Source organism: Lampetra fluviatilis, chromosome 5 (assembly GCF_964198595.1).
Source record: "Lampetra fluviatilis chromosome 5, kcLamFluv1.1, whole genome shotgun sequence".
Lineage (NCBI taxonomy): Eukaryota > Metazoa > Chordata > Hyperoartia > Petromyzontiformes > Petromyzontidae > Lampetra > Lampetra fluviatilis.
In genome coordinates this window covers 17,498,228-17,513,688 of record NC_136279.1, presented here as the reverse complement: position 1 = coordinate 17,513,688, position 15,461 = coordinate 17,498,228, and the positions used below count along the sequence as shown (strand labels likewise).

The window sequence follows — 15,461 nt, the reverse complement described above, 5'->3', positions numbered from 1 at the left end:
TAATTTCTCCATAATTTGGGAGGGGGGGTGGGGGGGTCACAATAAAAATGTTTTCTCAAAACGCTGTATAGGGGTCACGTGAATCGGCGACAACGTGCACACTTCTAAAACACATCTCACAGAAGAATACAATTTAACCCATTGGTCACTGGCACCGTTTCACCCCCTGGCTCATTTCGGATGCGTGGGGGTCGTACGGAGACCGGAGGTGCGCGCGGCCTTGCCTAGGGATAGGAAGGGGTTTTTGGACGCCGGTTGCGCAGCGGCGGCCCCGGCAGGTGGTTGGTGGACCGTTGGCCGGCCAACCAGCGCGTCCAAGTCGACGAGCGAGGCGGCCGGCCCCAGGAAGGACTCGGGCGTCTTGCGGCTGGGGTTGGGCAGGGCCTGCGGGAGCGACAGCGTCGGGGCCGGCGCCGTCGGCAGGGACCTGGCGACGCTCGACAGCTCAAACGCGTCTGGGCTGGAGCCCCGGCTGAGCTGCGCCCCGCCCCCCGTGGAGCTTCCGCTCAGCATGCTCAGCTCACCTGGCAACGGCAGCACGGACAGAGAAGCTGACAAAGCAGTCTATCGCGTGGCGGGGGCCTCTGTTTTGTCAGAGCGGTGGGGGCGGGTCCTCCAAACTATATTTTCTATCTGGTGGGGCGGAGGGTTACAAATTAGAATGAGTGTGTGCAGACAAGCGGCGTGACGTCGTATGTCATGTGTGCGGCTGTTACGATCTGTGTCTCTTGTCTACAGGCTCTCTCGTCTATCATTTGTGTCGCTTTCAACTCGCTGCTCTCCTCTCCAGCCAAACTTCACGGCGGGATTTACCGCAAGAGCCTTTGTGACCTGCGGGCCTCGGGGCCAAAGGACCCAGTGTTTAAGAGCACTCGACTCATTGTGTAAACGCATCCACGCGCTCGGCTAATCGCGCCAGTGTACAGCGCAGGTGCGACGTTTATTTTAAAATGAAAATGCATTCATAAATGTATTTAGCCAAATAACCTCGCCCAAAATATTACATATTTGAGGAGCGTTGGCGAGCTGTGCGGTGAGTTTCGTAGCCGTTTGTTGAGGGGCCAGTGTAGCTTTTGTGAAAAATCGTGAAGAGTTCTCGGTGGGACGGATGCACGCAATATTTCTTGGAGCATGGCGACGAATATATATGTATCCTGTCGCGCTCCTCAGTTGGGAAAGAAAAAAAAGTTGTCGGCTGAGCAGCTACTCGGCTGATGAAGAGTCGCTCTCTGCAACCCCTCGCACTGCAATTACTGCAGCGGCGGTGGAGAGGGTGGGGGGGGTGGTGGGGCGGTCGGGTACAGAGGGGCCGTCGAGTCAAGGGGCCTTCAGTGCGGGAATAAACAAAGTGCTCTATCCCCCCCTCTCTTTGAGGCGTCAGTGCAGAAGCCATTAATAATACAGGAGGCCCCTTTGTGGCACACGACTGGGGAGAAGCGCGACAGGGCAGGCTGTGTTCATCATGAAAGGGCAGCAGGGGCCGCCGTGCGAGCGTGAGCAGGCAGCCAACTCAGTGGCTGTTTGATGCCGGAGTCACGCGCGCGCGCGCACGCTTCCCGGTTTGCGCGCCCACGCGTCGCCGGAGATGAGAGAACACAGGGGAGGAAGAGATGAGGAGTCAGGGCGGCAGATGCCTATGATGAACTCTCCTTTGACGCATACACTCATTATGATCACACACTCGCTCACACATTTGGATGGCCAAAATCGCGGAAATTAAGTTGGTGGATAACGAGGGTGTCGTATTAAGAACCGTGAACCAAAACCCTAGATTGGCAATTTGCCTCAGAGTTTGCAGATCGCAGATTTGTCGATTGCGGCTCTTTTGAAGAACGTAACCCCCACCGCAATGGGCAATGGTTTTGGTGTAATTTGCAAGTACATTTTCAGCATTGGGGAAATCAGCTCAAGACCGGTGACATTGATTTTTTTTTAAATTCTTTCTTTTTATTTTATTACCATGGAAGAAATGCGAAGTACCCCACACAAACTCTACGCGAATAAGGGTCCCCCCAGGCAGGAATCAAACCTGCGCCCTTCTCGCGGCGAGGCACGAGTGATACCACTGTGCCGCCACCCTGTCGCTGCCAGAATGCGGTTGATGAACGAGCGTGGTGCCGTGCGTGCCATGAGTAGTACCCGCGGAGGTGTTGATGGGTGCGGTGGGGCCGCTCCTGCCGAAGCCTTCCAGCTCCTCCCGGTAGGGCGCCTCCGTCTGACCGAACGGGTCGAAGGCTGCGGCAACAGGGAAAGGGATAACGACTATGAGGGCTGACGTGTGGAAGGCTTGCTTGCAGGCAGGAGGGTCATGGGAGAGCCAGGTGTTGTGGGTTAACCCACTCAAGGTGACTGGCACTGGCGACTGGCACTTGACACACACGCACACGTAGAGTATACACACAAGAAATTCCACAAACACGTAGGCTTTCGCGACCAATATTTTTCATAATAAAGGTTTTTGGGTTAGATCGCGTTATTTATAAATGTGTCGCAACCCTCCACCACCCAACATGGCCAATCAGTAAAAAAAGTGTCACGTTGACAAAAGACAAATAGTTCACTACTTTAGCCCACCGGTGTGTGGAAGAGTGAATCCACAACGTTTCGCTGGTAATTACATCCACCATCATCGGGCGATTTGCCAGAATCGGGTCACTGGGTTCATAGTGCAGCGTGCTAACGGTTGATCTATTGCTCCCCACTACCGCAGAATACACTCCGTCACACACACACACATGCGCGCACGATGATGCCACTGATATGCACAGCAAGCTGGGATTCTTGTTACATTCCGTGGTCGAGGATACCGTGCGGAGTATAAATGTTATCGTTTGTTTTATTTATTTCCAGCCTTTGCAGGATGTTGGATTGCCTCTTCAGCTGGAGAACGCACTTGAATTTATTACACACATACACGCTCGCATAAACATGAGAAAACACACTCGCACTAATACACCAAATGTACACACTAACACAAAACGAATGGACACAAACACCCCGAACACACACACACAAATACTAAATACACATGTCAGCTCCATACACCAATATGCTGAAAGTAGTTCAAAATACATACAAACATATACACACAAATTACAAAGATAAAGATCCCCCTATAGCCTTACCAGTCTGTTGGGGCAAGTGCTGTTAGCGAGCACCTATAAAGGCTAGCACGGGACACGAGGGGGTGTGTGATGAGCACCACACCGCTCACTTTTGTCTCCTGAGTAGCAAAGTTTTACACATCACACTAGGTACAGATTTGAGGTTGAGTCGACCTAGGGGAGGCCCAGGACTAGTTCAGATAATAGTCACTGGTGTTGGCCGTGACCGGGAATTTAACTCGGGTTGCCGGCTTGGTAGCGCAGTACGCTTATAGTTACACTCCCGCTCCCCATTACACCAATTACACAAACGCACTCAGACACACTCAGACATCGACAGTTACCACACACACACACTGAGCAAGTAAAAAGGGAATAAGCAATTAGAGATAAATACAAGCAGAGAGGGAGGGAAAATGAGAATAATAGGAAAAGATGGCGAGAGAGAGAGAGGGGGTGAGAGGAGAGAGAGGCAGAGCAAGTGGAGAGACAGGAAAAGCAAGAAGACAGAGTGGGAGAGCAAGTGAGAGGCAGATTAATGGAGCAAGAGAGAGGGACTACGATGAGGGGGTGAGGTGGGGAAGGAGAGAGGGAGGGAGGGAGGGAGTGGGCCGTGTGTCGCGTCCCTTATCGCCGCGTCTGCCGTGTGGCAGCGACGCCGTGGTCTGCCTCGGGGCAGCAGCTCAGGAGACGACGTGCCGCCATCAATAACCGAGTCCGCGTGGAATCATCCAGCAGCCAGGCCACCGCTTCCTCCACTGCCAACCAACCTTCTACCACTGCCTCCCCACCAACCCTCTACCACTGCCTCCCCACCAACCCTCTACCACTGCCTCCCCACCAACCCTCTACCACTGCCTCCCCACCAACCCTCTACCACTGCCTCCCCACCAACCCTCTACCACTGCCTCCCCACCAACCCTCTACCACTGCCTCCCCACCAACCCTCTACCACTGCCTCCCCACCAACCCTCTACCACTGCCTCCCCACCAACCCTCTACCACTGCCTCCCCACCAACCCTCTACCACTGCCTCCCCACCAACCCTCTAACCCTGTCTCCTGCTCCAAAGTCAGCGCCCCGTTTTTTTTCAGTGTGATGCGGCCGTTGAGCGAGCGGCGTTCGGCCGATGAAACCGAGCGGTCGCGAGCGAAAAGGCGGTACCCGCGGAGGACGTGGCGGACTTGGCCCTTCCGTCCAGCGGAGCCCAGGGGTCGGCGGACGCTGCCGGGATGGGTGGAGGGCTCGTCGAGTATGCCGGGAGCGGAGGGGAAGCGGGAGATTCTGGGAAGGCTGACCAAGGGTCGGAGGGCGATTTGGAGACCGGGCCCCATGCGCTGGTGGTGGCGACGGAGGTTAGGGGCAGGGGACCTGTGATGTGAAACGCCAACAAAAACACAAGAGTAGCAAACACGTTAGCCGACCGAAATGAAGTGCGACTTCGTGCAACGTTTGTCTACTTGGGCAGATTTACTTTGTTCTAGATCTGGGCCAATGTACAAAATGTCAAGGAGACACCAACAAACGACACTTTAAGAGATATAATAGATAAGAAGAGTTGATAAATATATTTGTCTCGTTAGAAGTACAAGTAGTATATCTGCATATATAATCGTTTTGGAGCAAGCTCTGAAGGATACATTAAGTATTCTCACAGAGCACTGCATTGCCTTATTGTAGAGTGGTTTATCGAAGCTGATATCACAGACTACTGCTGACATTTGTCTTCCAAGCAACCTCTTAACCAGACCCTAGGAGGGCGGCACTTTCCCATCAACGCTGCTGCAAATGGAAATTTCGGTCGAAATTCGCCAAAAGCAAATTATTATGTATGTTGAACTTATTTCGCACCGTACGTAGCCAACCGTGCTAAATCGGGGCTACGAAATGTGCCGGTGTTTTGTGCAGTCATTGGAGACCATCAGCTCATTACGCTTCGGAAACCTAGTTTCATTATGGGCGGCTGTGTCTGGATTCAAACCTGGACCCTCCACGGCATCGGGCTCAGTGCTTGGACCATCGATTCTCGCGCTCGCGGCACGTACATCGAAACGTGCCACGAGTGTCAGGAATCGATTATTCACGAGCTGCGCAAATTACTTCTGGATGGCATGCGCTTGTGTCGCACGTAGGCAAACGGAGCGAAAGAAACGTCCAACACGAGACGGAAAAATCCAACGGCTAGAATCAATCGTCGAATTTCACCTCGAGTCAATCTCGTGGCAATCGGGTCGCTGGGAGGGCGGTGAACCGCTCCGCACCGCGTGGGCGCACGCGAGGAACTGCTGATTGCGAAACACAACCCCCCCTCCCCCATCTCCCAGCAATTCCCACTCGAGTCCATTGCACTGCGAGGAGTGGCACTCAACACGAGAATGCTCCCCACTCCACTCCGCTCTCTCTCCCTCTTTCACCTCTACCAATCCCTCCCAGCTCCGGCTAAGGTCCACCCTGCCCCTTCCTTACCCCTCCCTGCCCCTCGCTGCCCTTCCGCAGGCCGCCGTACCGACCGCTCCTGACACCCAACGCGTCCCGGCTCATTCGCCAACGTCCCCCGTCCAAGTCTCTCAACAGCTGCTTAACGGCCGCCGCCTCCCACTCACCGCGTCCAACTCCTCCGTCTGGCACCGTCACCGTGAACATTCTGGATTCCTTCTCCAGGTTTCTTCCTCCACTAACCCGACCCCCCTCCGACCTACCAAGCCACGTATCCCCCGCCCCCCTCTTACCCGGAGGCTGCCAGGAACGGGCGGAAGCCCCCGCGGTGACGGAGCCGCCCCAGGCATCCTGCGATGGCGCGCTCGCTATGCTCGCCGCCGCCGACGGCGGCTGCTGCCAGCGCGCCTGGGCGGCCAGGGTGCCGGGGACGGGAACGCCGCCGCCGCCACCGGCGACCCCCCAGGGCCCCCCGCCGAGCGCCGGCGGCCCCGCCGCGGGGTGGGGCGCCCCCCACGCGCCGCCCGCGCTCGCTTCCCCCCAGGCATCCCCCCCGTGGGGGTGCGCGGAGGAGGGGGGCAGGGGCCCACCCCAGGCGTCCCCCCCGTGGTGGGCGAGAGGAGCCGGGGCCCCTTGCCAGCCGGGCTGGGTGGGCGCCGGCGCGAACACATCGGCCAGGTCCAGCAGCGAGGAGTGGGACTGCGACTGCGACTGCTGCGGGAGGGTGGACACGGCAGGGTTGTGGTTGGCGGAGTGGTTGGTGTGTCTGCGGTTGTGGTTGGCGGAGTGGTTGGTGTGTCTGCGGTTGCGGTTGGTGGAGTGGTTGGTGTGTCTGCGGTTGTGGTTGGTGGAGTGGTTGGTGTGTCTGCGGTTGTGGTTGGTGGAGTGGTTGGTGTGTCTGCGGTTGCGGTTGGTGGAGTGGTTGGTGTGTCTGCGGTTGTGGTTGGTGGAGTGGTTGGTGTGTCTGTGGTTGTGGTTGGCGGAGTGGTTGGTGTGTCTGCGGTTGCGGTTGGTGGAGTGGTTGGTGTGTCTGCGGTTGCGGTTGGTGGAGTGGTTGGTGTGTCTGCGGTTGTGGTTGGTGGAGTGGTTAGTGTGTCTGCGGTTGCGGTTGGTGGAGTGGTTGGTGTGTCTGCGGTTGTGGTTGGTGGAGTGGTTAGTGTGTCTGCGGTTGCGGTTGGTGGAATGGTTGGTGTGTCTGCGGTTGTGGTTGGTGGAGTGGTTGGTGTGTCTGCGGTTGTGGTTGGTGGAGTGGTTGGTGTGTCTGCGGTTGTGGTTGGCGGAGTGGTTGGTGTGTCTGCGGTTGCGGTTGGTGGAGTGGTTGGTGTGTCTGCGGTTGTGGTTGGCGGAGTGGTTGGTGTGTCTGCGGCTGCGGGTTGCTGGTGCGGTCGGGGTGGTGGCCGCTGCGCTGCTCACCCCATTGTGCTGTGAGGTGGGAGACACCGAGTCCTTGCGACTCTCTTCCAGCGCCATCTGGAGACGCAGATCATCGCCCCTCCTCATCCTCTCCTCCTGACGCACGCGCACGGGAACACACGGCACATCACCGTGCACCATCACCATCACCATGCGACATCACCGTCAACGAACCCCATCACCGGTAAGCCATCACCATCACCGGTGGACCATCATCATGCAATATCACCACCACCATGAAATATCACCCTCACCATGCAACATCACCGTTAATGACCACCATCACCGTGAACCATCACCATCACCATCACCGTGAACCATCACCATGCAATATCACCATGCAACGTCACGAGAATCATCACCGTTACTGTGCGACATCACCATCATCTGCACCATCTCCGTGGAACATCACCAGCAGCATCATCACCATCATGTTAACGGGTTCGAAGCGCAAGCACGCTTACCAATGCATGCGCCACTGCTCCCAAATTTGACAACACGTACCACATACCAGTAAATACACACACCATCACATATACATCACCACCACCAAACATACCATAACCACTTCACAAACAATCACCACCACACACATCACCACCACTAAACTTTCTATCACCACTACATGCACACCATCACCACCTCCACCATCATCACTACACACACACACAATGACCATCACAAAGACATACACACCATCAACTCCACCAAACATACCTATCACCACGACACACACACACACCATCATCGTTTCACACGCACACATATTCCCAGCACACAATTACCAAGTCCACCGTGTACCATAACAAAACCCCCGCCACACCACCGCGACCGCACGCGCCAGTCACCGATGTCTCTGCACCCGGGCGGGCGCTCCGCTGCTCGCACGGGAGGAATGGGGCACCGCGCCATCCCACTCGGGGGGGGTGGGGGGCTTAAGTCTCCCTCAGGCACGCAATTCTGACCGCTCGATCCGTCAAATCTCAATGGCGCGCGGAGAGAGGGAGTCTCAAGCAAGAAGGACACGATTCAGGAGGAGGATCTCAACGATCGATTTGCAGAGCAAACTCGCGGCGCCGATTGCCCGGCAACGAACCCGGAGACGCCCCGGAGTGAGGGGGGGGGGACGGACGGGGGGGGGAGACGGGGGAGATGGACGCAGTCGCAAATCGGTGTCCTCTTGAAGATAAAAAATATATATAATCACTCATGGCCAGCAACCACCACCACCCTTCCCCGCCCAAGTGATTACACAGCAGAGCAAAAGAGAAGTGCAGTTCAAAGCTGCCGGAACAATCATTGTTCGCAACAGAATCCCAGCAATAGGCCCTTGGCAGATCACACCCTCATCCTGGCCTTCTTAGGGATCATCATCATCATCATGGCCAGCTGAAGGATCATCGCAATTCCGACAGCCTTAAATCGCCTGCCGATTCTGCACAGCGTTTATAAAAGCACGGGACAGATCTTGAGAAGCAGATCAAGGCTCGCGAGTGGACTCCACTAGCTGCGTTTACACCGGGAGGGGGGAGGGTGGGGGAGGGGGGACACGTACGTTCACTACAGAGCTGTCCAGAACGGAACTCGTCGGTGGAGGGGGGCCCCATCAACTCTAAGGGACGGAGGCGGCGCACGCCTGGGAGTGGTGCGACTGCTCTGGTTGCGAGGGTTGGCGGATCGCGCAGATCCGCGAGACTACCGGCTGGGGCCGTGGGGTTTTATTCCGTACTGCCCTCTGCTATCACCCCCTGTGTGTGCGCGCTGTGGATTGACTCTGCATGCGATGTACGGTCCCCCGCACTGCTGCTCTGGAGACCCAGGTCTACCTAAAAAAAAAGAGACTTTTGGTCTCACTAGGCTCCCCTCCCTCCCTCCCCTAGTGCATGCTTGATGGGTTCTCTCCGAATTCTCCACTTTTCTCCTGGACGAATCAAATCTCCCGCTAAATAAAAATAAAAAAAACATCCCGATGTGGTGGGATGCTCCTGAAAAAGTCTTGAGGCTGGCCGAAACCTTCTTGGGTAAAACGACCTTAGGGGCTCCGCGAATGTAAACGCAGCTTTAGTGGGAGCCCGCTAAATAGCGGCGGGGCTTGCCGACAGGGCCAGTAGGGCCCATTAGGGGCGGCTGGCCCCAGTGGGGCTACCTTCTGGTGTTGCTCCTGGCTCAGGGACAGCGCCAGCATCAGCTGCACCTCCTCCTCTGTGTCGGAGGAGGGCTGTGGGGTGGGGGGGTGGGTGGTGGTCAGGTGTGTGTGGGGCTACAGGGGCGATGGAGTAGACAGTGGTGGTGGTGGTGGTGGTTGTTAAGAGGACGGTGGTGGTGGTGGTGGGTGGAGGTGGTGGTGATTGTGGTCATGGAGGTGCTGGCGGTAGAAGTGGTGATGAAGTAGGTAGTGGTGGTGGTGGCAGCAGTGGTGGTGGTGGCTGTGGGAGACGGGGTTCGGCGTTCTCTCCTCCCACAATGCCGGGCCAAGTGTCACGGTCTGGGCACGGCTTTTATCCGTCACACATGACGCAACTTACACGTGACGGAACGCGGCGCTCCGCGAGTTACGCGCCCTGGGCGTGCTCGCTGCCCTGGGCGTGCTCGCTGCCCTGGCTTGCACACAGAGTGCCGTCACCCCCTCGGCCAGCACTCACCGTGTCCCCAACAGACCACCATGTGTCCTCGCCGGATTGCACACGACGGCGCGCACCACACTCGGGTCTGCACTGCAGCACGGTACAGACTAGGCACTAAACAACACGGCTGTGCAGACGAGACTACAACACACAAAGACTAGACTAGGCCCTACAGAACACACACAAGAGACAAAGATCCCCCGTATAGCTGTAACAGACTGTTGAGGCAAGTGCTGTTAGCAAGCACTTATGAAGGCCGACACTGCACATGAGGGGGATAGGTGGCTAGTACCACGCCCGGCCGCCTTTGTTTCCCTAGTGGCGATGTTTACACACCGCACCAGGTACTCATGTGAGGCTGAATCGAACTTGGGTCATTGGGTTTGTAGCGCATCGCGCTAACTGCTACACTACACACACGCGCGAACGCGCATGCGTAAGCGCACGTGCTTATTCATGCACGCGCACGTTCTCGCGCGCGCACACACACGCTTGCTCATGCACGTGCGCATGTGCAGGGCGACACTGGGGAGAGAGAAGTGACGTCGGGGAGTAGGCAAAGGCCGGGGATCAGCAGCCGAGACAGAGCGTGACCACGTGTGCGGGGGATGAGCGAGAGCGCAGCCAGCACAGCCAGCGGACCATGGCGCGTGATTGCGGCTTCCACGGGGAGCCGGCACAGCTGCCCCCTTTCTGAGCTGGAGCCGGAACCAGAGCCGGAGCCAGAACCAGATCCGTGCCGGCGCAGGAGGACACGCGCGTGTCGAGCAGGCGCGAGCGTGAGTGCGTGTGAGGCAGTGTGAGCGCAAGTGAGCGAGTGTGAGTGGGCGAGTGAGTGGGAGCGAGTGTGAGCGCGAGTGAGCGCGAGCGTGAGTGAGCGAGTGTGAGTGGGCGAGTGAGTGCGAGCGAGTATGAGTGCGAGTGAGTGTGAGTGAGCCAGTGTGAGCATGCGAGTGAGTGGGAGCGAGTGTGAGCGCGAGTGAGCGTGAGTGAGCCAGTGTGAGCATGCGAGTGAGTGGGAGCGAGTGTGAGTGCGAGTGAGCGTGAGTGAGCCAGTGTGAGCATGCGAGTGAGTGGGAGCGAGTGTGAGTGCGAGTGAGCGTGAGTGTGAGTGAGCCAGTGTGAGCATGCGAGTGAGTGGGAGCGAGTGTGAGCGCGAGTGAGCGCGAGCGTGAGTGAGCGAGTGTGAGTGGGCGAGTGAGTGCGAGCGAGTATGAGTGCGAGTGAGTGAGCCAGTGTGAGCATGCGAGTGAGTGGGAGCGAGTGTGAGCGCGAGTGAGCGCGAGCGTGAGTGAGCGAGTGTGAGTGGGCGAGTGAGTGGGAGCGAGTATGAGTGCGAGTGAGCCAGTGTGAGCATGCGAGTGATTGGGAGCGAGTGTGAGCGCGAGTGAGTGTGAGTGAGCCAGTGTGAGCATGCGAGTGAGTGGGAGCGAGTGTGAGTGAGCGTGAGTGTGAGTGAGCCAGTGTGAGCATGCGAGTGAGTGGGAGCGAGTGTGAGCGCGAGTGAGTGTGAGTGAGCCAGTGTGAGCATGCGAGTGAGTGGGAGCGAGTGTGAGCACGAGTGAGTGTGAGTGAGCCAGTGTGAGCATGCGAGTGAGTGGGAGCGAGTGTGAGTGCGAGTGAGCGTGAGTGTGAGTGAGCCAGTGTGAGCATGCAAGTGAGTGGGAGCGAGTGTGAGCGCGAGTGAGCGTGAGTGTGAGTGAGCCAGTGTGAGCATGCGAGTGAGTGGGAGCGAGTGTGAGCGTGAGCCAGTGCGAGCGCGAGCAGCTGCAGCCTCGTCGCAACATGACCCATTACCACCACCAGCACACACAGGAAGTGACATCACGAGTACCGCATCCATCGCAGCCGCCGCGTAAACTCGTGCGGGAGATGTGCACAGTGGCCGTGTCAGGGAGTGGGGGCAGTGGGCGAGTGCAGGCAGCGGGTGTACGGGGGGGATGTGGGTGTGCAGGGGATGTGTGGGGTAGCAGGGGAGACCATGTGCGGGCCGGGGGCGGGGGAGCTGGTGTGCCGGGTGGGAGCAGGAGGTGTGGGGGACGTGTGTCTTGTGTGTGCGTGGGGGACGAGGGTTCCTACCTGTGTCGCCTCCTCTCTCCCCACGGCCGCCACCTAGGAGCGCCGACGTGCGCCAGGTTAGGCTCACGGTCAAGCGGCGCGTTGAGGGGTCAAGCGGCGGGTGAGTGGGCGAGCGGGAGAGCAAGCGGGCGAGAGAGAGAGAGGCAGAGAGGACAGGCATGCGGGCAGCAAGGCGAGCTAGAGTTGGTGGGCACGAGTGGACGAGGGGACAAATACATCGGCAGGTTTGAGGGGTGAGCGGGAGAGCGGGTCAGCGAGTGAGCAGGTGATAGAGCGAGCCAGCGGGTGGGCGTGTAGTGAAGTGAGCGAGCTGGTGTGGAGCTGAAGAGGCAAGTCGGACAGCCGGTGAGAGGGTGGGCAAGCGAGAAGGTGAGCGAGTGTGCAGGTGAGCGAGGGCCAGCGAGCAGGTAAGTAGGCAAACAGGTGTAGGGCGAGCGAGCCAGCGAGCGAGTGCTGAGCGCCCACCTGCTCGGCCTCCTCCTTGCTCATGGCCAGCGCCAGCTGCAGCTGCAGCTCCTCCTCGCCCGTGTTCCTGGGCCGCACTTGGTCCAGGTCGGGCGGAGGGGGCGACATCAGGGTGCCACCTGCGCCACCGCGGAGGCAGAGGGGGGTGGGGGCAGTGAAAGTCACTCGGAGTCTGGGCGTCGAGATGCACGGACACGCGGTGTGCAACTAGGTTTCTTCATTTGGCTTGCGGACCCACGGGCCAAAGTGGTCCACAAATTCTCTTGTGAGTGGCTCGTGGAGCTGTGGACCACCAAGGGATATGGCTCGCTGATATAAGCAGAGATACAGAATGGCGAGATGAGAGATAAATTACAGATAGAGATTGGTGGTCACGTGGCCCCGCAAGCAAACACTAAACCTATGGTTTGCTGGAACATATTGTATTGCATGTGTGTTGAACTTCTTTCGCTAATCAGAGGTGCGGGGGAAGGACAACCAGATGTATTGTTGTTGGTCACAGGTGACAAGGAATCTTGAGTGGGCTTTCAGCTTGAAAAGAAGATATTGTTAGTCCCCATAGGCTCTTTCCAGGCTAAATAAATGATGTCACAGGTGATGGGTCGAAGTGGGCTCTCTTATTAAATAAAGAACATAAAGAGTCAATGAGCCTCAAAAGGCTCACTTGTGGCTCTCTCCTGGCTCTCTCCCCATCGAAATAAAGCACATGACAGGTGACACCGAGTCCGAGTGAGCACCCCCGCTGGCTCGGGACACGATGCGACAACCAGAGTCAATCTGGTCTCTCTCGCTCTCTCGCTTCTCTCGCGGTTAAATTTACAAGAAGTAACGAATCGTCAATGGACCCTCTTCTGGCTAAACAACGCACCCCAATCAATCACAGGCGGGTACTTCATCTCGACAGGCTTTTAATAAGGGACATGACAGGTTCTAGATTTGAAGCTTTCGTGACTGCAAGGAATCATATTCTTAGGTTTTTTTGGTAAAGTCACGTAGGTAAAACATCAAAATTAATGAAAATAAAATAAAATAAAACAAAAAATCACGACGTTTCGGAGGCAACACAAGTCTCCGTTTTATTTTATTTTATTTTCATTAATTTTGATGTTTTACCTACGTGACTTTACCGAAAAAACCTAAGGACATGACAGGTGACAACAGTGAATTCTCGGTGGGCTGTTCTCTGACTCGAGGACACGGAGAGTCAAGGAATCTCGATGGACTCCTTCCTCCTGGTTAAACAGTGGACATCGCAGGTGACAACGAGTCTCGGCGGGCACTCCTTCCGGTTAAATAAGGAGTGACAGCTCGGGCACAAGGACCCGGGAGCCACGGGGTTTGTCTGTAGGGGCCGCCGGCCTTGCGCAAGGCCATTCGCGATAGATTTCGCTCTCACCGTCTGCTCGCCCCGCCCATCTCACCCGACCCACTGCCGTCATTTACTCGCCCATCGCCGCAATAAACAGGCGAGCAGCCGCTTGCAAAACCACGGGGACAGAGAGGGGGGCGAAGAGGGGGGCGGAGGCACCGCCGACATCTCTGCTGCACGAGCAACCGTCAGACATCGGCCGATCCGGGAGACTGGCGATGAGGGGAGCGAACGCGCCGAGCTCCCGAGTTATCATCAGTGGCTCGTGGCCTGGAGAGCCCCGGTGCGGAGTGCGGGGCTGAGAGGTGATGAGTGGGCAGTGGAGTCGGGGATGAAATGGGAGCTTGAGCCACGAGTCTGCTCTTCAGTGGACGACTTGAGATTTAAAAAGACAATGACTTTGGACTCTCGCGAACGTAAACCGTCACGCTCGCGACATGTGCGCCGGACCGTGCACGCGTGATGCGTGGATAGATTACCGCCGATTGGTGGGTTTCGTTTTTGTGCCACTGACAAAAAAAAGTCAGGAAGTGATTTCCTGCTGATAAGAGCCAGCGGTGGAAATTCCACATTACCATGAGGGGAGCGACTATCATTATTTATTTTTTATTGTTGATTGCCAAAAGCCAGTGGTGGAATTCCATGTTCCCCTAACGGGAAGCACTCGATTCATATCTTCTCTTTCGTTTAGCTTGAAAGAGCCAGTGGTGGACATTTCACATTCGCATTGCGTGGGACAAGTCTCTCCATAGGGCAACCACTTCATCGACCCTGGAGGGATTAAACTCAACAATTTTTATGTTACCAGGTAAGGGCCACTGAGCTATTGAGCTCTTTTTTCAGATGGGACCTGGTCACAAATGATAGCCCAACGAAGTGGCTTATCACGTGTAAATGCATAGCAGCCGAAATCCACACAACCATGGGGAGAACATGCAAACTCCAAATATAGAGGTGTCAGGGTCGGGATTGAACACACGACCTCTTGTATACCAGGCGAGGTAGTTAACATCTTGTCACCATGGCGCCCCGTGGGATGATGGGCCGAGTCAGCCCCCCAACCAGAAATTGAACTCGCAACATTCCGATTGCGAGCGGCTCGCTTTACCACCGAGCCGGCACCTGGGCACAAACTCTCGATTCACGCAACTACAGATTCTACAGATACACTCCCACTATAGATGCTATATTCCTTATAGGGGCGGCCTTCATAAAAAACGGGACTTAAGACTCCGAATCGTGACTCCCAGGGTAAAAATCAATCGATTGCTACATGATTCGATTCATGCTGTATTCGATTCCGGGGGGGGGGGAGGGGGTGGTTACTATTTAATTTGAGAAATATTTTTTGTCACGTTGATATTGTCCAGCCTTGTCTATTTCGCACCTCCAATGAGTATGGTTGGCTACATGCAGTGCGAAAGAAGTTCAACATACACATATACATCCTTATTATGTATTATTGCTAAACGCTCATTAGCATATCATTTGCATTGATCGTTCATGACCAATCCTCCAACACGCGGTTCGATGCACATGTACGGGCGAGTGCAGGCATAGATTTTACTCGGTTACTCTTTAAGTCGATGATCGCTGCATCTGTCAGAATCCATGCACTTGCTTCATTCCATTTGCTGTCCTCCTTAAAGCCTTTAAGTGCGATGTTCAAGTTTAATCACCGAACTACTTAACGTTTTCTATTTATTTGTGGGGTTTCTCTCCCGTATGGTGTTCAATATGTGCAATCTAATGATTCTGTGACCAAGGCCTCCCTTGGGCTTCCACCTGGCCTTTATATAGAGCATTGATTAAAATGGCTATTAATACAAACTCAACACATTCGTCAATAATGCGTGCCAACGGTGTATGATGCGTACCCACGGTGTCTGTGGTGGGTACCCACGGTGTCTGTGGTGGGTACCCACGGTGTCTGTGGTGGGTACCCACGGTGTCTGTGGTGGGTACCCACGG

At 56.1% G+C, this 15,461-nt stretch overlaps 1 protein-coding gene across 3 annotated transcripts in view; it reads right to left on the bottom strand.

Annotated features, from left to right (window-relative positions):
• Nucleotides 1–15,461, bottom strand: part of LOC144932683 (epsin-2-like) — a 31,871-nt gene that overhangs the window by 3,217 nt on the left and 13,193 nt on the right. For 2 of the 3 annotated variants that reach the window (XM_078857008.1, XM_078857011.1), the window contains exons 4-10: nt 12,122–12,240; nt 11,657–11,689; nt 6,954–7,049; nt 5,834–6,254; nt 4,269–4,475; nt 2,140–2,235; nt 225–524 (exon numbers count right to left, since the gene is read on the bottom strand). In XM_078857008.1, the coding sequence (XP_078713134.1) occupies nt 225–524; nt 2,140–2,235; nt 4,269–4,475; nt 5,834–6,254; nt 6,954–7,049; nt 11,657–11,689; nt 12,122–12,240 (1,272 nt within the window). The remainder of the gene's footprint in view (nt 1–224; nt 525–2,139; nt 2,236–4,268; nt 4,476–5,833; nt 6,255–6,953; nt 7,050–11,656; nt 11,690–12,121; nt 12,241–15,461) is intronic. The other variant, XM_078857010.1, reaches the window with a different exon arrangement.